General features: G+C 33.2%; 1 protein-coding gene across 12 annotated transcripts in view; it reads right to left on the reverse strand.

The window, feature by feature from the left end:
• The window catches only part of LOC139513069 (uncharacterized), a 28,750-nt gene extending 19,198 nt beyond the window's left edge, over nt 1-9,552 (reverse strand). Inside the window, exons 1-3 of one of the 12 annotated variants that reach the window (XM_071301198.1) lie at nt 9,438-9,552; nt 4,739-4,917; nt 373-1,695 (exon numbers count right to left, since the gene is read on the reverse strand). In XM_071301198.1, the coding sequence (XP_071157299.1) occupies nt 373-1,695; nt 4,739-4,802 (1,387 nt within the window). In that variant the 5' untranslated portion in view covers nt 4,803-4,917; nt 9,438-9,552. Of the gene's footprint in view, nt 1-372; nt 1,696-4,738; nt 5,096-6,877; nt 7,003-9,437 lie in introns of those variants that run through there. The other 11 variants (XM_071301208.1, XM_071301205.1, XM_071301209.1 and 8 more) reach the window with 11 other exon arrangements.
• Nucleotides 9,553-26,238: the final 16,686 nt, after the last annotated feature.

A 26,238-nucleotide genomic window follows, 5' to 3' on the forward strand; every position in this document is an offset into this window, starting at 1 on the left:
CAACATAAAGCTAACACATAAGCTATGATGATACATACATGCAACTAAAGGTGGAATACATAAATACAATGCGTATTAGTAGCTACGATATAAAAAAAAAACATAAAGCAATTTTGAATATAGTTTGCAGCATTAATTGCATTATAATGCTAAACGTGTTAGAGTTGAGTTGACAAAAGCTTTACAAAATATTTGAATGTATGAGATAATAAAATATATTTTTTCCAGCTTAAATATGTAACAAAGCCTAAAGCTATATTTTTCAATATTCTTAATATTTCTAATTCAAAAGTAAGTATATCTCTTTAATCCTTTCTTCAAGTCTTAGCCATTTTACAACTATCATCTTAGATGTAATTACTGACGACAAACCTGTTTGCCCTCTTCGTGTTGCAATAGCATTATTGGCTACATCATTTGTCAGGGGTCGTACTCTGTTACCCGTTACTGGGTCAATTAACGTGGAACCTTGACCTAATTCTGTAAACAGACCTGTTGATGGTAAAGTTCCCACATTAAGGCCATTTCCAAATCCAAGCCCTGCCCCAGCTCCGCCAGTATTTCCTAGTGCATTTCCAGCTCCGAATTGCCCTGTGGTTGACCCACCTCCAAACTGTCCTGTGGGTGTCGCACCTCCAAATTGTCCAAGACCTGCCCCACCTCCAAACTGTCCTGTAGGTGTTGCACCTCCAAATTGTCCAAGACCTGCCCCACCTCCAAACTGTCCTGTAGGTGTTGCACCTCCAAATTGTCCAAGACCTGCCCCGCCTCCAAACTGTCCTGCACCTGCACCTGCTCCGCCTCCAAACTGTCCTGTTGGTGCCCCTCCACCAAATGGATTCATACCAGCGCCGGCACCACCAAATGGATTCATACCAGCGCCAGCACCACCAAATGGATTCATACCAGCGCCGCCACCACCAAATGGATTCATACCAGCGCCACCACCACCAAATGGATTCATACCAGGACCACCAAATTGTCCAAATGGCGGTGGGGGTCCATTCATTCCACCGAACGGCGGAAGTCCAAATTGTTGTCCACCAAAAGGTGACCCTCCGGGGAAACCACCTTGTCCAGCACCACCACCTTGTTGTCCAAACCCGGTCAATGTATTGGCTCCACCTGTAGCGCCTGTTTGAGTGCTTGGTTGAGTGCCTGTTTGAGTGCCTGTTTGAGTGTTTGTTCCTGTTGTTCCTGGTGTTCCAGTTCCAAATGCTGTGCCAACTAATGAGTTTCCAGCTCCTCCATCTCCACCAAACGCTCCTAGTGTACCAGCTCCATTTCCAAATTGTCCTCCTTGTCCACCCGGTGCACCCCCAAATGGATTAAACTGGCCACCTGGTCTGCCGCCTGGTCTGCCGCCTGGACCTCCAAAGCCTCCGAACTGTCCACCTGGTCTACCACCAAATCCGGGTGGAGGGGCTCCAAAACCTGGAGGTCCACCAAATCCAAATGGGGAACCCGGAGGACCACCCGGTCGACCACCCGGAAATCCAAAAGGTCCACCTGGACCGCCACCAAATTGTGCACCTGGTGGTCCAAAACCCCCGAATGGTCCAGCACCAGCTCCTGCAAAACCTCTTTGTGTTCCACCACCAGCACCTGCACCACCAGCACCACCGAAGGTAGTTGTACCGCCGCCTGGTCTTCCTCCGCCAAAACCTGTCGTTTGTCTTTGATTTTGTTGTTGGGCTGTAAAAAGGATATACATGTAATAAGATTATTTCAATCATATTTTTTCCATTTAACATACTTTTCATTAATTTTTTTTTATTCCCTGTATTTGCTTTAATTATTCTTTCTATTCGCATTGATTATTTTTGTATTTCTTTTTATTATTGACCTTGACTTATTTGTAGCTCTTAGGATTGACTTATTTGTAGCTCTTATGATTGACTTATTTGTAGCTCTAATGATTAACATATTTGTAGCTCTTATGACTGCCTTATTTGTAGCTCTTATGGTTGACTTATTTGTAGCTCTTATGGTTGACTTATTTGTAGCTCTTATGGTTGACTTATTTGTAGCTCTTATGACTTATTTACAGATCTAATTTTTAGCTCACCTGGCCCGAAGGGCCACGTGAGCGTTTCTCATCACTTGGCGTCCGTCGTCCGTCGTCGTCGTTAACTTTTTTACATTTTGAACTTCTTCTAGAGAACCACTGAATGGAATGAAACCAAACATGGCATGAATGTTCCTTATGAGGTGCTGACCAAGTGTTGTTACTTTGTAGCCGATCCATCATCCAAGATGGCCGCCAGCGGGGGACTTAGTTTAACATAGGACCCTATGGAAGATACATACAAATTTCGTCTTTTAGAGAACCACTGAATTGAATGAAACCAAACATGTTTGTTCCTTTCCTTTTGAGGTGCTGACCAAGTGTTGTTACTTTGTAGCCAAATTTTATCTTTTTTTATATAATTACAAAAACCCAAGAAAAGTCAGGTGAGCGATACAGGCTCTTGAGAGCCTCTAGTTAACTTATATTGTTGATAACTTATTTTGCCTGACGGTTCACACTACTATACTCCATTAGCATAGGTCTTATTTTTCTGATTGTTATTTTAATTTGATTTTTTAACTTCCCTTGTATTTCTATTTACTTTTGGGTCCATGTAGAGGTTAACCCATAAAACATTTGAATTCTATAAATAAATTTATAAAAAATGTATTGAACTCTAATCTTTGTCATTTTAAGGTGGTTTGCGGATGCTATATCAAGTCAATAACCAATCGTATTTGCGAGTATGGTCTTGACAAACGATGATAGTCCGTCGGAAGGGAACGATAAATGGCTGACCCGTGTTATGAGAGAGCCATAGCTGTTGCATGTAAAAGACACCCTTGTTAATTTCGAAAAAGAAAAGACTAATGCCGCTACAAGGCAGCGTGATTCGCACCAGCAAAATGGAAAGGGATTAATATAAGTTTCAATAATTTGTTTGCAAATCCACTATAAATAAATATGCTTAAATTAAATAAACCAATCGGAAATTGCAATCTAACTTTGATACATGGTCATACATTATCAGAGGAAGATCTTTACTGGTTTCGAGGTCACCATGTCAAACGTCAATTTCGTAGTTATCATATAATAGACAAACATTTGTGCAAAAAGAAGTTTCAGGGTACTAAATTAAATACAAAATGTGTGAAAGTAACCTTAATTTGATAAATTGTTACATAGATTGATGAGAATATCCCTATTGATGTTGAGCTCAATATATTTACGGCCAAGGTCAACGATACTTAACCGACAGAAATGTTTGCAGAAAAGATGTTTCCAGACGCTAAATCAGATGTTTCCAGATGCTTAATCAAATATTGTACATGGGGTTGTAAAGAGGATGAGATATATGATCATATAACGAGATAATGAAGAGGGAGGCTCTTTTGATTTGAAGTCTAAGGTTAGGGTCAAACTTACTATACAATACAAGAATACATTTAAATATATATATATATATATATATGTAGGACTCTAAAGTGCGATGGGGACGCTAATGTACGATGTTCACGCTAAAGTGAGATGGTCTATGCTAAAGTACGATGCTTCCATACGCTAAAGTGCGATGGTACGGGGAAAATATAGAGGTAAAAACGTACTATGTATTATGACGTGATCAGTCGTTAATACAAACAAAAAATTTAACACACCGGAAGATAAATTACAAATAATGTATTAACACCTTTAAAACCAAATGTCAATGACTGAATTTAAACCTGACCGTGCTTTGTCGGCTGAGGACAAAATAGTATTCCCATGGATATCAATCATGTATGCTCTCTCTCTCTCTCTCACTTTAGCGTGAGACACCATCGTACTTTAGCGTAGACCATCGCACTTTAGCCTGACCATTGCACTTTAGAGAACCATCGCACTTTAGAGTCCTACATATATACATTTATAGTATGATGGAAAATGGTAATGGATACGGGCACGACGTGTAAGGGAGCTTGTTGATTAAATATTTGCAAAATTTAAGCAAACCTGATAAGAGTTGAAAATGGAAAAGGTAGGAAAGGAATTTCACCAGTGAACGTGAAGTTGGAATTATACTGCAAAGTCGTCATCATTCAGCTTTGTCTTATAGTGGTTGTATGGATTGGGGTATATGAAATATGGATTGAAATATTTCATCAACATGAAGTTAATGGAGAGCACCCTTAGCTACAATTAGTTCCACAGATTTAGATGAAGTGCCATTCAGGTAATGCAATTTTTGACTGGTTAGCGCGAAGATGTTTGTTCGCATACCTTTGCGCAACACGTATCGGTGTGTTCGAATATTAACCTGGCTGGAAAACATTTCATAACAGCCAACTTCTAAAATCAGTTTTTTTCAAATTCTTTCATTTAGAAACATAATAGTATTTTTCCTATATGTATAATCTTTATTAAAAACGGAAAATTGTAGATTACGGAACTTAAAGCTATTGCGTAAACCTTTTATATACTAGTATAACTTTTTTAAGTATATTTTTTCAATATTTAAAATAATTATAACATTTCGACCGAGTATACTAACACTTCATCATTATTTATCATTCATTAATACTCCAATATAACTTTTAGAAAATGGCGACTACGGTTTATACAGATAGAGATATTTATGCATAACAATATCTTGAAAAGAGCTAAAAATATAATCAACTGTACTAATACTAAACAACAGTGCTAATACTAAGCAACTGTACTTATAGTTGATTGACTATTGTTAATACATACCTGCTGTAGAAACGATAAAACAGAGTAAAATTATAAATTTCATTTTCTTCAGTTGTTGTACCATATGTTGTCAAATTCTTGTCTTCTGATTGTCTTTCTTGTTGCCACTTTCGGAATTAAAAATCCTGAACACTTTCTTGGTTTTAAAGTGGACAGCGGAACTTGTTATCTGTAAAGTGCTGAAAGGAAAAGGTATTCAATCAAAGATTTAACAACGCACGAATCCCCTGTAATGTTCTGCCATTTAACGAATCGGTAGGTTTTGTAAAGTGTAAAATTAGTAATTCATCAAGTTTTTATCTAACTTAAATTTAGTTTTTCCTTTGTTCAAGTAATGCATCATGTATCACGAGACTTTGAAATACACGTCATCACCGTCTGCTGTCGATTTTACCGCAAATGAAGGTATAATTGGGGACCTGTAGGTTTATAAATACCGAATTGAATTTTTAATAATTTAATATATTCCAAGTCACTCAAAGGACATTTTTTTAAATTTTAGTTATAATGGTCTATGATGGTTGAAATTTGTAGACAACATGTACAAACGAATTACATTTACGATGTACTTCGGTCATCATGTTCAGGAGAAAATTTGCGAGTTATTTGGATTTCAAATAAAATATTTATAATAAGGTTTTTATGTGTATCTTGTCGAAATAGAACTAAAAATACCAATAACATATCATAAATCAATGAATTTTTTTTCTAACTTGGTATATGACAGTTCTTGTCCATTCGTTTTTGATGCGTTTTGTTATTTGATTTTGCCATGTGATAATGGACTTTCCGAATTGATTTTCCTCTAAGTTCAGTATTTTTGTAATTTTACTTTTTTTCTGGTTGGAAAAATATATTGCTTTAAAAAAATTGATACTAAGAAAACCTTTCACGCTAGACAAGAATTCTTTAAACGTTAAATATGATTCAATCACCTGTAATTTCAGTTTAAAAACTAATATTACACGTTAATATCATTCGTATATTTTGCTTTAGAAAGTTAAACTCTGAAAATCTTAGGGTTTCGTAAATTCTCTCAATTCTTTGTTTATATAGATATAGGAAGATGTGGTGTGAGTGCCAATGAGACAACTCTCCATACAAATAACAATTTAAAAAGTAAACCATTATAGGTTAAAGTACGGCCTTCAACACGGAGCCTTAGCTCACACCGAACAACAAGCTATAAAGGGCCCCAAAATTACTAGTGTAAAACCATTCAAACGGGAAAACCAACGGTCTAATCTATATAAACAAAACGAGAAACGAGAAACACGTATATATTACATAAACAAACGACAACTACTGTACATCAGATTCCTGACTTAGGACAGGTGCAAACATTTGCAGCGGGATTAAACGTTTTAATGGATCCAAACCTTCTCCCTTTTTCTGAAACAATAGCATAACATCACAACAAAGAAAAACATACGATAAAATATCAATTGGCAGACTTAACTCAATCAAAAAACGTATGATTAAACAATGAACGAATAAATTTGATCTGCGATATCTGAATACAAATGCACAGTTAATTAAATATTAGAGACAAACATTAATGACCAAAAAGCTAACAAACAAATTCAAAAACAGGACATGACTGAGAAATATTTAACCAATCAATGTTCACTTTAGAAAAAAACCGGTTTTTTTATAATCTTGAAGTTTATACAAATGTTGTAAGAATAAGTGAAGATATTACAAATAATCAAAGCTGGTGTACAGACAAGATCCGTATAAATAAAAAATGACAAAAAAGCATTATAAACAGTATCAACAGGTCGAATTAACAAGAAAATATCCCCATTTCCACTACTTTTTTGTTTTTTGTTTTTTCTCTATACCAACTCATTTGTGTTTCCGAAAGTTTAGATTCGATATACCTTCATAGTATAATCGATATACCTTCATAGTATAATCGATATACCTTCATAGTATAATCGATATACCTTCATAGTATAATCAGAAGTTGGAGTTGATATCCAATTTGCCATTTACATGCCACCGTATCAGTTATTGATATTGTTAATTTACAGAATCACTTTAAAAAAAATATGTTCATCGGTTGATCTCATGTAATCATAATTTGAAATATTAATTATCTTAAACTTCTAAAATGATAACGAAAAATAACCTTACCGATTGAACTGAAAAACTTTCGTTGAAAATTATTTCATGTAAGTTTATATTTCTATTTATTTTCTTTCAACTGAAATGCTGGTAATTTCCCTTACGTGGAGTCGGTTGGTGCGGTTATATTCCGATAAGTAATTTCTAACAATCATATGACTATGTATATTTACAGAAGACAGATTGTTTCATTCACGTAAAAACAACAAGACATAAATAAACAACTGTCATTCATGTCAATTTATATAAAATAAGTATAAATCATCTATTTGTATATTTACAAAGCTTGTTAAATAAATGCTTTATAGTAAAGTTTAAAGACTATAAAAAAAAAGGAAACCAATACCAGAGAAGGTACAAGAAGGTCTTTTGTTTTGGTTAACAGCGTTTCACAGACTGTGTAACAACAATATGTATGTCATCTAGAAAAATATATGATTTATCTTTGTGGCAAAATCAAAATGTAACAATAGTTAAAACATCGTATGTATTCATATAATTTGATTTTTTCTGTTTCAGAAGAGAACAATTAGTAAAGACTCCCAAAATGTCTTCTAATAATACTATGATTCTTTTATAAAGGTAGATCGGGTATCTTCAGAGGTGTATCTTTTATAAAGGTAGATCGGGTATCTTCAGAGGTGTATCTTTTATAAAGATAGATCGGGTATCTTCAGAGGTGCATCTTTTTCTGAGCATCCCTTTTGGTTATGTTATATTGCAAAAATATTTTTTTGTTTAAAATTATTTTACCAGTATCATTCAATATAAAACTGAAACTTCTAAACATTGAAATTTGAAACTTTCAAAAAACTAAGTGGCGTTAAGTTTATCTGAAAGATTTAGAAAATCCCATTAATAAGGAATTTGATAGGAAAATTTCGGATTTTTCAAGAAAATAATGCCCGTGACCCCTATTTTTCATTATTTAATAATAATAATAATAAAAAGCAATGCTGTACGAAATTGATACACGTAAATACTAACATGATTTTCTTGAAAATGATTTTCGCTTTCATGGCAGTTGTCTAAACAAGGTTCTGAATGGAAAAGCTGAAGACGTATCTTAAAAATTTAAGGACTTTACATGTAGTATGATTTGGCTGACCATAATGGAATATATGTGTCACAGATGACCGCGAATATATTCCATTCGTGAGGTCATTATTTGGTTTTCCTTTCCTCGATATTTATATTTGTCACCGGATTTTGTTTGCCATTATAAACACGTTTTGTGCTATGGATATAATTGTAATTCTCATTTGGTTAATTTACTCAGACGTCACTAGTCTAAATATGTAACACCAAAACGTCACATCAAACTAAGCCTTCTTTATTCCTATATTTACTTCACTATATATCAATGTTATCAAAAAATGATAGGCTTATTGTCACTAAGTAATGTAAAAGTGTTAAAAAGTCTAACACTTTTTATTATTAAACTTAAGAACATTTTGTAAAATTATTTGGTTAAAAATGTATTTTGTATGTGTTTTCCTTTGTTACACCCACCATTGTTTTGTATTGTTTGTAAATATGTAAATATTGTATTCCTCTTGTTACACGTATGTATTGTGTCTGAGTGATCAAATAAAAGTTGAAGTTTAGTAAATCAATAAGTTTTTTTGAGTGCAATTATGTTAAAAATATGTTTGGTGAATTATATTTCTTTTTGTATATATATTTATACTTTTCGCGCGAAATAAAGATTTTGAATATCAATAAAAAGCTATAGTAATTTTAAATCATTGATACTTCAACAAATATCACGTGATTTCAAGATGGAGAGTCCAGTGAATTTGCGACATGACCGAATTACTTTTAAATCACCAGTACTTATTACGAGATAAACAGATGTGTCCATATTGACTAAGTTTAGCTTTCTTAAAGCCTGTTACTTTTGCCGTGAACTCGAAAATGAATGTTAAAGTCGTTACATAGAATTCAGTTTCGGGTCTTTTCAATTTGAAAGATTAAATTGCTTCATTATAATTATACAGACATAACACTGAAAATTAAACCTAATAGTGTTTGAATTATATTTACATATCTAAAACATACCATAAAGCAATTTTAACGTAAACTAAAACACATCGCTTCTACTTTGTCACTTTTAGAGTAATTAGACAGGGTTGCCAAATGTTACATCTTATATTCGTATATTACAAGCACTTGTACATCTTGACACAAACAAAACTGATTTTTTATTTAAATGAAGTGCTTTAAATATGCTGAATTAACTGATATAGTTATATGACTATATATTTTAAAACTCGTTGTGTAAAACACATGATTTCATTTTATCATTTAGCATTCTTACTGTTTAAAACCGACAATGGTCATATTTATCTTTATGGATCCAGCTTCCGAAAAAAGCAATTATAAAAATACTATTTCAAAATTATTCAATTATTATTAAAAAAATTAAAGGTAATTCAATAAAAAAAAATGTAAAATTTTCAGTGAATAAAAAAAATCAATAAATAAACAAACTGAAAAATCGGAATTATCAATAAAAAATTAAAAATTATACAAATATCAATAAATAAATATAGAATTAGAATCTTACTGTTTCGCACGAACTTCTTTGAGGACACCAGGGACACTTCTGTTTCAATAAGAGCTAGGAGGCATTATTGACAAAGTGCTATAAACACGACATATTGATTGGGCGAAGAATGCACATGTCAATATCATGTATCAAATGTAATTTACTTCTCCTTTTTATGTTGTAATGTCTTATCTGACACTATTTATCAAGTTCATGTAAGGACATTTAAATTGCTGTTCTTGATAGTAAATGCCATTTGTGTATATGATATCTTGATTTTTTACTTTCTAAACAATAACCTTATTGCTCTCTCAAAGCTTTTCAGATTTTAAAAGTAAATCTTAATTGCGTTTATATGAGTAGATTCCAAAATGAAATCAAAAGCTGAACACAAGGTGTATAACAGATTATTGTACCAGCTTTCATGATGTGTATTCTCCTTATCTAGAATGTGGTCGGCATGCAAACATCGTTTTGAAAGATAAAAAAACACCTCAGTGACATAAAATTTCCATCATAATAATCTTTAGAAAAACGAGGGTTGACAGGATTATACACATATTTTCATATAAAAACTGGAAGATGTGGTTTAATTACAAATAAGACTACTCTCAATCAGAGACCAAATGATATAGAAGCCAACAACTATAGGTCATTGCACGGCCTTCATCAATGAGCAAAACCCGTACCGCGTAATCAGCTATAAAATGCCCCGAAATGACCATTGTAAAACCATTGAACGAGAAATATAACGACCTGATGTATGTAAAATATAATGAACGAAATACGAATATAATATATAACCCAACAAACGAGGACGTCTGAATTACGGACTCCTGACTTCAAACAAGCACATACTAAATGTGGCAGGGGCAACCATGTTAGCGGGCGCCTAACCCTCCTTTGACCTTGAACAGTGGTGTAACAGAACATCATCTCCTGCGACATTAAAACCCTTACTTAAGTAAGATGTCCGTTTGATTAGGAGGTTGTATATATATACACATTAGGTGGCCTGTTGCTGTTGATCTTTTATATCATTTAATTTAGAATCATATATTTAGTAAAATATCGAAATTTCTATATACCTTATGAGATTTCAAGTTTCTTGAATACATGTACATTATTATTTCACGAGCGAGTTGTGTATTTGGTTCTCTCACGAAGACATATAAATATGTCACGAGTTACAGAATTTTATGATATGATTAACATAAAGAATGGTGTGGTCAATGACACTTTCATGGCTATACATGGTCATTGCTAACAACACTGTACAGTTTGATTATTGCCAATAAATATGTTGGGGGAACCAGAGCCTTCTTTTATCTTATAATGGACATTTTTGTGATAGGACGTACACTTAATTACAATAGACCATTTAAGCGCTATCATTTGTACTTTCTCCTCTCTTTTCAGTAACAGTTATTGAAAACTGTTTAAACTAAACATGGGATAAAAGTAGTACACAAAGGTAAAGAAAGATTTCAATTGACAATGGTTGCTCACTCATACTCTTTATAGGTAAACTACGAAAGAACATTGTAAAGTTTGTTCTACCTGTCGCAGGGATGTACAATTTTATAGTAATGCCCATAGTCTAAGTTAGGCCCCTGTAATGTGTGTTATAGCTTAGCTATCTCACTATTCATCAATATTTGTATTTTCACGCCGGTAATAGGATTTGACGGAAAATTAGAGTATTTTATAAAAATCCTCGATCTAAACATTACTTTCAAGTAACCCAGTTGTTTGGGATAAGAATGTCCAATATTTCGAACTGTTGACTCAATTACTATTACCCGTTTGTTTATTTTCTTTAATTATTCTTATTTACAGTTTAATTGCTTTCTACTTAATAAGGGTGGTTTAATTCACTATAATCATTTTCCTGCTGTATCTAAATTTAAATTTATATCGTTGCGTTCCGAAATTATAGTTCCCATTCAAGAAATTGTGTAAAGCAAATCGATCATGTTTGAAAAAGTGTCATATACAATTTGAAATAATAAAGCAACAACATAACTTAAATAGGAACATACACAAACAATTGTATTAGTTGAGATCAAATGACGTATAATTGTTTACAGCTAAATTTTAAATTTCGCGAAAATACTAAATATTACAGCAGAAGGTCTGGTAGTAAATGGAAAAGCATCGTGGGATAAACTTAAAATTTAAAAGAACTTAAGGTATTCTCATAGATATCTTATTCATCAAAAGTTATGAAACCATCCAAGTAATTTATCATTGTCAAAATTGCAAATACTTACAAAATATCAAAATTTAATATCCATTAATTGAAAAATGATTCCTATGGCACAGTGAAGAACAGGGACAAAACACTACTATCCTCCCCCTGGACATAGAGTACGTGTCTCTGTCGTTATTATTTATGTGATCCTAAACCTTAGATATTAAATAGAATTATGATGACAGACAGGGCTATTATATTGACGTCGAGTGTTTGAACAAACACACATTACAGTCTTTTAACGACAACAGTGCTACATATTACATCAGCTATTTATTATTTAGACAACTATATAAAGAAATATGTGTGTACATCTAGTTGTTATATAATCATATTGTTTTATAAAACAACTTGGATAATGATTTTCACACTCACTTCTATCTCACAAAATCGGCCAATTTACTTTTTGAAAATCACAAAATCACAGTAAATATTTTTTTGTTAGCTTTTGTTCCACAAGACCAATGCATGCAACTTCTCAACACAGAATTGCCTTATTCTCAAATAAATGTTATCAATATTACTAATTGCGTCTTTGTTCTATCGTTAACCGGTTAAGATCACATGGCTGCAATACAAGAGAGCGAGGCATACAGCAAATCAGATATAAAAGGTACCTTCAAACGATGCTACTTTCCTTTCTGAAAATTCGTGTTTCGTTAAAACATGTTTAGTTGTTATGTCTTGAATTCTTTTAGACTTTGTTTCGGGTATCATATGGTCCAGTTTGAGTTTCTTTGGTTTTTTTTATTGTTTCTCTCAGTTGTTAAAATTTTATGGCTTAAATGTATATTGTTTGAAATCACTGTATTGAAAATAAATGTTTGTAATACTGAGATGCATATTTATGTAAATAGTGTGCACCTTCTCAATACATTTTTATGTATGTATATGCAATGAGTGAAGATAATGTAATAACGTACAAAGTTTAAAATAATTCAATTCATTTCTAAAGCTTGGTTTGCATTTACCTACATAATGCTAGTTACAAAATTGATAAGTATTTTAGGACTTTTTTAACATGAAATAATAGTTTATGGGAAAATAACACCATTCGTATAATTGTGTGAAAACAATTGCTATATATGTATTAAAGGATGGCGTTCTCATTTATTATTCAAGCAATAAAATAATCCGTCAGTGACTTTTTATTGATAGAAGTAATTCACCTTATTTCTCACAAACACAAAAACAATACTTTGTCGAACGGCTAATTGATACGCCTGTCACTTCATTTTCGGGGTAAGAATGGGGAAAAGGGAAAGAGTATGCCGCGAATTTTTCAGCGAGCAGTAAGAACAATTTGGTACTTCTTTTGAGGAATGCAAACGACAAAAGTGCAGAGATAATATTACGGGATTTTTATAACTGACTGATGGCAAAGTTGTACCTTTATTTAAAATTCATAAATTCAATTAGATCAAGAAATCAAAACGACGGGGATTTAGATTAAATCGACAAATCGTGAAAAAAATTAAGAGAAACCGTTTCCTTTTTTGACGACATAACTTGACCATTTTATTAACAGACTAAAACGTTACACCCACGCAAGTACGTGTTCAAAAGAATTGGACAAACCAATTTTTTGAATAACAGAATGCAGTTATCGTAAAAGCCAACAATTAGAAAATTTCCTTTTTTTTTCATTTTTACCTAAAATCATTAACCTACTAGACATAAATGGTGGTAAATGTTTACTATGCATTGCATAGCGTTTTTCTTCTCTGTGTAAAAGAAGATGTGATGTTCAGAAGACAGCAAATCGACGACAAAAATGTCAAAAGACATCTACACATGCAGTCTTAAGCCATTGAAGGCCGTACTTTAACCTATAATGGTTTACTTTTTAAATTGTTATTTGTATGGAGAGTTGTCTCATTGGCACTCACACCACATCTTCCTATATCTATTGACAGGAACCAAGCTCTTAAACGTTCCGTATCAAAACTAGTAAATGAATTTAACAGTAACAATCATCAGTCATTAAAACTCAAATTCTCCGAATAATTAAAAAGAAAATGCAGACAGAAAGAGCTGCGGACGATGTTCTTGTCTTGTGCCAGGCACATGAAAAACATGGCGCGATTAAACTACATATGTGATTTCTTATTCCTCTTCTATTCATTTCATCTCTTATGATAGGCCAAATCATTTATTAGGCACGCCAAAGCAAAGCAAACATTTATTTTTTCTTTTGAATTGCAACCTTTTTCTACAATTTGTATAATATTCCTTAAGTATATCCTGTCTTGGGGAAAATGTGTTTTGGTATAAGCTTTTACCTAGCCTGGTAAAGTTATATAGGCGACTTACATTAATAAGTTATTAGTTGTAATTGGCTTGTGACTAGCTTTCAGTGACTGTACATCCTCTTAGATTGATACTTTGTGTCCTTTATATTGGTAAAGCCTTACGGTTATACCTATATTAGCTTGCATCATAAACATTTGGTCTCTGGTTGATAATTGTCTTATTGAGAAGAACAACTCATCTTTTTTTTTAGTTTTATCTAAATATCAACATATCGTTCAAATAAATTGAACTTGACTTAACGACAACAATTAACATACCATCTGTGAAACATATACTAGTATACCATAACGGCTAACGTCCGTCAAAATGCAAATACTTATTTTGTTTTTTGTATATGCATTGGTTTTTTTACAGAACAGTCCTGCAGGCGTGGATCCAGAAAGGGGGGGGGGGGGTCCGGGGGTTGGAACCTCCCTTTTTTTTGGACGATCAATGCATTTGAATGGGGACATGTAATTGGAACCCCCCCCTTTTTGTCCTGGGTTAGGACCCCCCCCCCTTTTTTTAATGGTTGGATCCGCCCCTGTCCTGATGCAGTAAACACAGTTCCTGAAAAATATAGGCAAAGCAGAGGATAGTTTAGGGAAATTTACCAAACTTTCTGCAGAGTTCTTTGTCTTTTTAACAGCATTAGGTATTGATAAATTATGTTTTAAGCAAAAGCGCGACAACTCCGTTTAAAATATAAAATACACGTTCCTAACTAGAGGCAGCCAAAAGAAATTAATTCTAGCATATGTATAGTGACCACACATACACTCATACTGTGGTTGCAATGACCGACATATTTAGTTCATTTGTCACTTTAATAGATATACTATGTATCAGCAGTTGTAGTATTTCAAGATGCCGGGGAGGCGCAAGACGCTTAAACTTGACTTTCATTGAATGGTCATTTATATTTGAAATAGCTAATTATGGCAATGCTATCGGAAAATTAAGTATTAGAACGAAGTTGGTTTTGTATGGTGATAAGAAAGAACTAGAACAAGGGCTATAATACGCGAAACTGCAAAATTTTGATGACATTTTGATTGTTTTGTTTAGAAATTATACAGATGCCTACTTTGTCAAAGGCAAACTATTCCATAATTATTCCGACAAGAATTAATTTCCATATTGAAGGTCGTAATTATGATACATCAAATTTAACAACAACAAGTATGATTATATACTTGAATAAGTACGTTGTACTTTATTAGACACCAGTAATTAGAAATTCGATGTTCGAAAACAAATCCAAGATGGAAGAAAAATGAATGTAAACTAACGTGGAAGAGATCTATCCAGACAGCAAACTTATAATCATCAATAATAACTGAAACAACTGAAACATCTTAACCCACACAGTGCTGTAGGACCAGGCAACATCAAACCAATGATACAGACAGCAATTGACAGTGGAATTTCTCCGCTACTAATCATTATTAGCATTAGGCCAATATCCCTAAAATTTATCTGCTTCAAACATGCATAACATAGTGACCTGTATCAGTATCAAACATGCTGTGGTGTATAACATCTTTATCTACAACATGATCACGCGAAGCACAACTTCTTGAATTGATTGACGATATCACGAAAAAAACTCTGAAAATAAACCGAAAACAACCCGATCTGTTTTACGGGAATTTTAAATTTCGAACGCTTTTGGCAAGGTGTCCCACATTTTATTTCTTCGTGAAATACATCATTATAGCATAAAAAATAAGAAAATACATGTATAACGAGATTTCTAACTAACACACCACAATTTGTAGTGTTTGAAGGCAATACGTCAGACAAAGTGAAAATAGAATCTGGAGTACATATAAGCGACCTTCTAAAAGGGCTTCACTCAATGGTAAGGTTTTTTTTTGGACGATATTGTTGTCAGTTTGACCATTTCAACAGAAAACTACTGACATACACTGACAAAGATCCTAGACTTACATGATCTAACAGGCAATATTGGAACAACTTTAGAAAATAGAGTTCCACCCTGGAGCATCCTCGGAGTCACAAAAAAAAAAATAAGTGGCACTACAAGCTTCACGGCCATACTCTTAATCATATAACATCAACTAAATACTTGAGCTGCACCATCGTAAAAAGGAGAACACTTAAAAACAACACCAGTAAAGCCAGCCGAAGCCTGTGTTTCTTACATCAAAACATTCATATTAGCTCCATATAAAATCATTAAAGAGCATGCTTATGAAATATTAGTAAGACCGCATATGGAAAACGCCACGACAGCATGGGACCCGTACCAGCAAAATCACATGCATAAAAACAAACAGGTACATATTTTTCTCGTCCTGAACATGCATACCATAATTGCTAGTGATATTGATACACGTGTATATTTTTGAATTCTACATAAATTCGTTTATATCCATATGTAACAATTTTCAGGGACAGTAAAATGAGATATTTTCGTGGATACTTAATTTATTTCGTAGTTTGTCAAAGTCTAGATTCAAATCTATAAAAAGGTGTAGTTCGCGTCTTTCCTTTCCTAAGAAATTCACGATAATTAGTGGACCACGAATGATAATGATAATAGATTATATCCATTCAATCAACAATGTGTTCAGAACGTTGTACATTGCTGGTGTAAATAAAGATTTGTCACACATTTTTATGTTTTTTATTAATTTGAAATCACTATTATACTATGTAAATATACAGTTAGATGTTATAAAAACTCGTATAAAGGACCAGTACTTACAAACTTGGTATGCATCAATAAATGATTGTGAAAAACTGGGTATTTATAAACACCTCAAAACAGACTTTGTAATAGAGAATTATTTAGATTTTTTTATTGATAGTAACTTACTTACAAAACTGAGAAGTGGTACTTTGAAACTGAATTTGGAATTAGGGCGATATAAAAATATTCCTAGACATATGCGTCTATGTGAATGCTGTAATATGGCTTGTATTGAAAATGAATACCACTTCATACTTGTTTGTCCAGCCTACAGAACTGTGAGACAAGAACATTTGCCAAAATATTATTGTTCTTGGCCAAATAATTTTAAACTTTTTCATTTACTTCAAGCACATTTAAAATTGTACCTTTATTATATTATGTATTGTTCTCTGCTATCTGTTATTTTGTCACATTGTATATACTTGTTTATGTATTGCCATAGCATATTATTTATGCTTTCGCAAATAAAATATTCATTCATTCATTCATTCATTTATATTAACCGACGCGAGTTGATATACATGTATATCTGAAAGACAGAGCATTGCTTCACACACGGTAGAAGTGTGGTTGTGGTTAAGTAAATTTTCCCTTGTTGTACATTAATGGGATAAACACCCCAAAAATTTCCATGATCCATCAAATTTTCTCTTTTAAGACATCTATTGGCACTTATAGCTTCATTGTATGGTAAGAAATACGTCATCATGTTATTAGAATCATATAAACAATACAAAAATGTGATATAAAAAAGAAGATGTGGTATGATTGCCAATGGGACAACTCTCCTCAAGAGACCAAAGTGACACAGAAATTTACAACTATAGGTCACCGTAGTCCAGAGTGGAAGACATTTTTAAAATGTGTGAAATAAGTTCTGAGGAAATCAGATTAAGTTTGGTTGTCTTCAAGAAGTCCTTGTTATTCGTATTAAAAATATTTAAAAAAAAAAAATACTCACAGAAAATAGAAGAAAATCTGTCAATTCGATACCTTGATAATTGTTTACTGTGGTATATAAATACATTTTAATAGTTTTATCTTAATATCTTAAATTGTATGGTTATTTTCAAGTACACGTGTTGTCTTACACGTTTCAGAAACTGATATTTTAGTTTGACTTTGATTATTATATAATAATGGTACGTGGTCTTGTACATACACCAGGTATGCAAATAGAAAAGTGTATGCTAATTTTCATCGATGTCGATTTTTGGTGTAAAATTTATAGACTTTTACGATTGGTCGCAATCAATTCTTAATTTTATATATTACAGCTTTTTGTATAAATATATGTTGCGAGAATTAAGGCAAAGAACATTTTCAAAGATTGTGTAATTTTACCAGTTGAAAATATAAAAAGTAGTCAATGAAGTAAGCGTAACTAACTTTGTTACCTCAATGAAACAATTGAAACATGAACAAGTTTGCACCTGTAGAACATTTATTTCCATCGGAATAGCACATCCTAATTTTTACGGTGATCTCGTTCACCGGGCAGAAAATTTTAAATACAATCTGTTCTTCAAGAGGGAGAGACATTCAAACTCATAGATCGAAAATAAACTGACAACGCCATGGCTTAAAATGAAAAAGACAAACAGACAAACAACAGTACACATGATATAACATAGAAAACTGAAGAATAAACAACACGAACCCCACTTAAAACTAGGGGTGATCTGAGGTGCTCCGGAACGGTAAGCAGATCCTGCTCCACATGTGGCACCCGTCGTGTTTCTTATGTGATTACAAATCCAGTAACTGATGACAGTCTAATTCGGTAGGTCACATTCATGAAACAGTCAACCAACTCGTGATGGCGTCCGTAAAATTTACGAAGTGATGATTTAAAATTCACCATTTGGAACTCTTGGTTTAATAGCTTCCTTGTGAGCAGCAACCCTCTATCAAGGAAATCATGATAGGAAATGCAAGCACGGGAATATCGTATCAATTGGGTGATATATTCACCGTATGCAGGTGCTGCTGAAATGTTGCTACTTAGAAATGGAAAGTTCACAATTGGAAAGCTGAAATCATCTCTTTTGTCGTAAAGTTTTGTTTTCAACCGACCCTCATTGTCAATTTCTAGGTGTAAGTCAAGATATGAGGCCGACTTAACTGTATCTGTAGTATCCTTTATCTCTAGTTCGATGGGATAGATGCGTTCAACATAGTCACCAAATTTTGAATTATTTAGTGAAAGAACATCATCTATATAGCGGAAAGTAGAATTAAAGGATATTTTTAACTTCTTATCTTTCTTCCTAAGAAGTTGGCCATTCTTTTTTATGAAACAAAGCAATACCAACTCTTTCAATTTGTCTTTTAGTTTGGAATGTGGAATACTTGTGTAAAGTGTAGAAAAGTCAAATGTTTTAATATTATTACAAGATGAAAGAGAGTTAGATTGTATGTACTCTAAAAGATCTTTGAATTTTTTAAGTATCCACATCTGATTCACGCTACCTCTAGAATAGGCAATTTCACAATAACTTTGAAGCCCGTCTTTGGTTGCTGATAAAATAGATGTTATTAATTTAGAAATAGGTTTCGTGGAGCACTTGGAAGACCCAGCATTATACCGTTGTTTGTATGGACACTTGTGTAGTTTAGGTATCCAATACAGTGATGGAAGATCCAGTTCTTCATCTTTGGTTGAAATCCCAAAGGAACATAGAACAGACCTATGATTATCCAAGATTTCCTCTTTGGTGAGTGTCGTGAGAGTTTATGTTGAGTTTCCAAGTGATTTGTCAATACCTAATTCGTTTATCAAGCAGTTAATGTACTGAGTTTTTCACACAAAAACATGTTGTTTGGGGCTTTATCTGCGGCGGCAACAACATATTTGTCATGAATGTAGGATACGTGTTTTGCAACATTTAGGTTTTTAAAGATTGACGTAGCATGGGCATTGATAGACCCATTCAGTTTCTTAATTCTCATTTGTATCAACGACCTCACTGCCTTAATCCATTCGGAAAGAGTGTCTACGTCTTACATGTTTGTAGTTTTCCTCCATTTTTCGTACATATTAAAAACAGTTAACAAAATTTTACGAATAGGGCAAGCTTATTATGCAACACCTCGATAAGGATTAAGGTAAATAAATGTGTACCTGCAACGAAATTCGGGTAATTTTGAAATATGTACAACAGTTGTTTCGAAAGTTTAACTAGTGTAATGCTTAGTAAACAATAATAAATGTTAAATAAAAGTCGCAGACTAATACCATAACATTTTATGTAAGACGATATACCTATAATGTACTGTTTAACAATTGAATATAAAAATAACAGTTTTCATGTTTTTGAATCTTCACAAACAAAGGTCACAAACAACATGAACAGAGGTCACAGATCATCTTCCTTGTTTTAGATCGTGAATCATATTTCAAACAACTTTCATTTTGGTAATTATAGTAAACCGTCATGTCATGTACTGTACGCATGATTTGTTTTCTGTCCATTTATTTTAGATTTTTCTCAATAAAATAAAATTTATTTGAACATACAAAGTTTATAATGGATGTTACATTTTCATGCACGCTTACCTCCATTTGTAACATTTACCTAGATTAGTCACTTCCCTCTCTGTACATTATATCGTTAATTTTCAAATATAATTAATCACATCTCACTTGGTTTTAAAACTTATATTTTTTTTACTGAGAATACACTAACCTGTGTTCGCTTGTTACTGTGTTACATATTTGTTTTCATTCATTATTTTGTATATAGATTAGGGTTGTTTTTTTAATTGTTTTACATTTGTTAACATGGTCAATGCGGGGCCTTTTATAGCTGATTACGCAGTATGGACATTGTTCGTTGTTATAGGCCGTACAGGGACCCATAGTTGTTAATTTCTGTGTTATCCGGTCTATTGTGGAGAGTTTTTTCAATGGCAATCGACATTTTCTTTATATATATAATCTGTTTCAAGTGAGCCGCTACAAGGCAGCACTCGCAACCGCAAAGTTGAAAGAGATAAATATAAGATCATATAAGTTACAATGTACAGTAACTTATTTCCCAATCCACTTTAAATAAATATATTCAAACTAAGTGAGCCTGTGTCTATATTTATTTACCCACTGCAGTTCTTTTCCATTCTATAGGAATCAAACATTGAGTTAAACCTTATATTTACCATTCTTGCTACATTGTGTTCAAATTGGCTTGTTTGTTTAAGAAAATGCAAACTGTCAAACAACGGGCAAATGGACGGCCAATATAAAGGAAATAAGACATTCCACAACTAGAATTCTCAATCCTTTAATCTTGTCTTCTGGAAACCTCTAAATTCACTTATTTACAATAAGTCGATGGTCACACTGATGAAGAAAAGACTTTCAAATCATCCATGTTGCAAAATTTTTATTGGTATCAATATTGATTTTGTTATCAGTAAAATAAAAGCAAACCAAATATTATTGTTATTAGATATAGGAAGATGTGGTATAAGTGCCAATGTGACAAATCTCCATCCAAGTAATAATTAATAAAAGTAAACCATTATAGGTCAAGGTACGGCCTTCAACACGGAGCCTTGGATCACACCGAACAGCAAGTTATAATTGCCCTTAACATTACTAGTGTAAACCCATTCAAACGTGAAAACCAACGGTCTAATCTATATATATAAACGAGAAACGAGAAACACGTATGAACTGCATAAACAGACGACAACTACTGTACATCAGATTCCTGACTTAGGACAGGCGCAATCCTTTGCAGTGGGATTAAACGTTTTAATGGTACCAAACATATACCCATTCATGGATCTACAATCTGTCGATACTTGTATCTTAGCATTGCACAAGGTCATATTTTTTTCTGTCTGTTTATGACGTCTTTACACTAAATCCATTGGATATTGGATGTGTACTGATAGAACATTTAGTTTTAGATGCATGCTTTTTTATTAGTTATTAGTAACTTTGAACTACATTGTAGCTGCTATTAACTGCGAGTACACTCAGATCTGTACTTAGTGTCTTTTTGTTGTTGGGATGTACAAGTACCCCGCCACGTCCACTTGTAATTGTAATATTTGAATTTTATCCATCTGATGAGTTTAGCTTTTTTCAACTGATTTTTATAGTTTGCTTTTTATGTTGTACTGTTACACCACTTTCCCAGGTTAGGGGAGGGTTGGGATCCCGCTAACATGTTTAACCCCTCCACATTCTCTATGTATGTGCCTGTCCCAAGTCAGAAGCCTGTAATTCAGTAGTTTTCGTTTGTTTATACGTTACATATTTGTTTTTCGGTCATTTTTTGTACACACATTAGGCCGTTAGTTGTCTTGTTTGAATTGTTTCACATTTGTCATATCGGGATCTTTTATAGCTGACTATGCGGTATGGGCTTTGCTTATTGTTGAAGGCCGTACGGTGACCTATAGTAGTTAATTTCTGTGTCATGTTGGTCTCTTGTGGAGAGTTGTCTCATTGGCAATCATACCACATCTTCTTTTTTATATGTATATAAATAAGAAAATGTGGTATGATTGACAATGAGTCGACTATCCACCGGATACGAAAAACACATAGATGCAATCAACTATAATTCACTATAGGCCTACAACAATTAACAAAACCAATACCGCTATGGTAAGCTTTTATAATTAAAAGGCCCTTAATGACAAGAAAAATCACTTGGTATGAAAACACAGCTTCATACGACTACCACTGAAATCAAAGCTCCTGACCTGTGGCAGGTACATATAGAATGTTGCGGGGTGGAACATAATTACGAGCGCTCCTCCTATGCCCTAACCCAGGACAGTGATGTAACAGCACAACATAAGAACAAAGTGTAAAAATAAGTTGGAAAAGGCTAGACTCAGCAGATCGACAAAGAGCCCCAAAATAAATAACAAAGAGACACAATGTATTTATCTAAGACAACTCGCAGCTGCAGAAAGCTAGTTCAAAAACCAAGTAATATGAATTACAACTTATAATAGATATAAGAAGGTGTCGTATGAGTTTCAATGAGACAACTCTCCATCCGATCAAAAATTGTAAAAGTAAACCATTATAGGTCAAAGTTTGGTCTTCGACGCGGAGCTTTGGCTCACATCGAACACGTGCACCAAGCAATAAAGGGCTCCAAAAACTAGTTTAAAACCATTCAAATACGAAAAACCAACGGTCTTATATATTAAAATAAATCTAGAAATATTTATGAACCACATCAACAAGCAACAACCACTGAACATCAGGTTAGTGACTTAGGACAGGTGCATACAAATGCAGCTGTTTCTTAAAACCTTATTACTGTATAGACAAAACATAGTTGGTAAACTCCAGGTGCGCGAATGTCTCGCTACATTGAAGACCTGTTAGTGACTTTCTGCTGTTGTTTTTTCTATGGTCGGGTTGTTGTCTCTTTGACACATTCCCCATTTCCATTCTCTATTTTATAAATTATTCTTTAGATAAAAAACTAAACCAAATAATATTTAAAGCTCTAATTACAGCGTTAAATTGATAACATTTTAGAATAAAGTTGTTTAAATGATCGAAATTTACATGGGTCGTATCTTAGTTTATTAAAGGCCTCAATACACAACACGACAGCAAAATTATGATGCGGTATGCTGTTTATTAAGTCTGCATCTATTAAAGAATTTAGTATAAGTGTTAAGTAATGTGTGTTTACGAAATCATTGACTTAGTAATTTACTTCAAGATATCTTAAGACATCTTGATCTATGTTACCAGATGAGGTCCAATGTTTTTTAGAGTTATAATTCCAGAGTTATGAAGATTAAGTAAAAAAGACATTTTTATTAAAGATTTAAGCATTACAAGCACGAGCCATAGTAACTCAAATTTTAATAAAATGTTACCCATTACGAAATTATTTCACAACGCATGGAGTCATAAAACAGACTCTTTTTTTCTATAAAATTCCAACAAAATGCAGGGAAACTTCGCAAAAAAATTAAAAATTGATATTATGTCCATTCTGTATTAAAATTCTCAAATTAAAGTTTTATTCTGCTAGATAAGAGATATCCATCGATTTTAAATTGAGAGTGTCAATTCCCTGCGTGCCGCCATTTTATCATCTCCTCCGTTTAGAGACCATGATATGTCTAAGGACCCTGAAAACAATAGTAACTTGATGTAGTCGTAATTGCGTGTCAATATCTTGTCAATCGTACGGTTGTTTTATCCGACTAACTAACTTGATACGGAAAATTTTATTATTCTTTAAATAACCATGGTCTGTCATTTTTAAACTGTTTATATTGGAATTAGTTAAAAGTCAAAGTTCATCATAAATAAGTGTATCGTGAAAATCGTTTTCCGAAAATCTATTTTGTTCATTATGACATTCTTTTATGTGATTTAAATAAATTCGGACCTTTCCTCATCTGATAACCAGCATGACTAAAGGTATAACCCCCAAAGGTATTGTGAGGTGACACGTCCAGGTATTCAAACGATTTCCTGTCGGACTTGCAAGTTCATGCATCGTTTCACTTCTGGGGGTATTGAGGAGTGTACACGGCCGATAATTTGTAACTTTCCATTTTTAACTATTAGGTGTTTAATAAGAATGTAGGACAGAAAGTCACAAGACAAAAAGTCACAGACAAAAAGTCACGGACAAAAAGTCACAGGACAAAAAGTCACAATTCATTTTTTCTGACTATTTTCTTTGAATATAAAACTCTTCTTTCCACAAAAATATTTTTGTATTTCTCTTGAACTATTGTATAAAAATCTAACTTTGTAAACAAAATTTATCAAAAAAAATATCAAAGTAAATCAAATAATTGTTAAAAGAACAAAATGTCAAAGTGGCTTGGCACTTAAATGGCTTCATGGTGCCAAGAAATCTTTCATTTGCATGATTAAAATTAAATAAATCGTCATTTTTCAAGTATAATGACACATTTCCTAAACTTTAATATGAATATATGTATTAAAAAGTAAATATTTCAAGATATTTCTCTTATATATTCAAACAATTGTCAACATATTATTTGTGACTTTTTGTCCTGTGACTTTTTGTCCTACCAAATTTGAGACTTTATGCCCTGTGACTTTTTGTCCTGTGACTTTCTGTCCGTTTACCGTTTAATATACATCTCTGTCTTGCGTGTCCGAAAGTGATATACTAGTCATTACTAAACTCATACGCTTGTTTATAAATAACATTTCTGGTGTAAAGAATATTATTTATAAAAATCACGACCCATAGCAACTAAAATTTTAATAAAATGTCACCCGTTATGAAATTGTTTCACAACGCATGGAGTCATAAAACAGACTCTTTTTTTTTCTATAAAATTTTAACAAAATGCAAAAACCGTTTTCGATTCATAATTTATTAAAAGTTTTCTTTTTCTAATTCGATCAAGAAACGCCACTATAATTGCATACTCCCACTAAGTTTCTGATGTCAAGCTGGTTGTATGTTACTGATACAGAACTATGTTCAGTCACCTTATAAAGCCGACGCATATTTGTATTAAAATTAGCATAAACAATATTCAGTAAACAAATTCAGATACGCGTATAGCAGTATAATGCAAGTACAGTCAAATATGCCTTACCAGTCACCTCGTTGCAGCGGTCACCTGACTGAAACGACCACTGACCCTCATAAAACGTTTTCTATATATAATTTAACTCATTTCAGAGACAACCTGTCTTACGCGGTCAGCTTACACCTTATTTATGTACGAAACCTTTATTTCATGACAAAGTCTAAAATGGTAGGATTTGACAAACAAGGCGTCATGGATTCGATGATACCGGTATGGGTCAATTTAGAATGAAGTGTTCAGAGGATTTTTATATATTGGTCTCTGCTGTTTATGATTTGTCACCTAGCATCAAATTCAACCTATCTATTGTATTTATTATTTATTTGATCTTGCCCTGAACATTAAAGAACCAGATGTTTCTGTTTGTTTGTAACATGCATTTACAAGGTTTTCCGACACATCTGAAATCTTTAAGACAACTAGAAATGTACTCTCGGCACGGATTCGGGCATGGTATAGCGGCATCTGATTCAGTTTTCTATCTTCAAAATAATAATTTGGAATTGAATATTTTCCCTTTATAAAGACTGTACTTGTTGCTGTTTTGTTGTTGGGATGTATAAGTACCTGGTCACGTCTACGTGTTTTTGTTAGATGTTTTTCTAATTGTATCCATCTGATGAGTTAAGACTTTTTCAAACTGATTTTAATATAGTTCGTTCTTATGTTGTTATTTTACACCACTATCCCAGGTTAGGGGAGAATTTTAATACCGCTAACATGTTTAACCTCACCACATTCTGTATGTATGTGCCTGTCCCAAGCCAGGAGCCTGTAATTAATTCTGGGGTTGTCGTTTGCTGCTGTGTTACATATTTTTTCCGTTCCTTTTTTTGTACATAAATTAGGTCGTTAGTTTTCTCGATTGATTTGTTTTACATTTGTCTTTTTGGAGCCTTTTTATAGCTGACTATGCGGTATGGGCATTGTTCATTGTTAAAGGCCATACGGTGCATGGCCTATATTAACTG

The sequence above is a fragment of the Mytilus edulis genome, chromosome 2 (assembly GCF_963676685.1).
Source record: "Mytilus edulis chromosome 2, xbMytEdul2.2, whole genome shotgun sequence".
In the NCBI taxonomy this organism is placed as follows: Eukaryota; Metazoa; Mollusca; class Bivalvia; order Mytilida; family Mytilidae; genus Mytilus; species Mytilus edulis.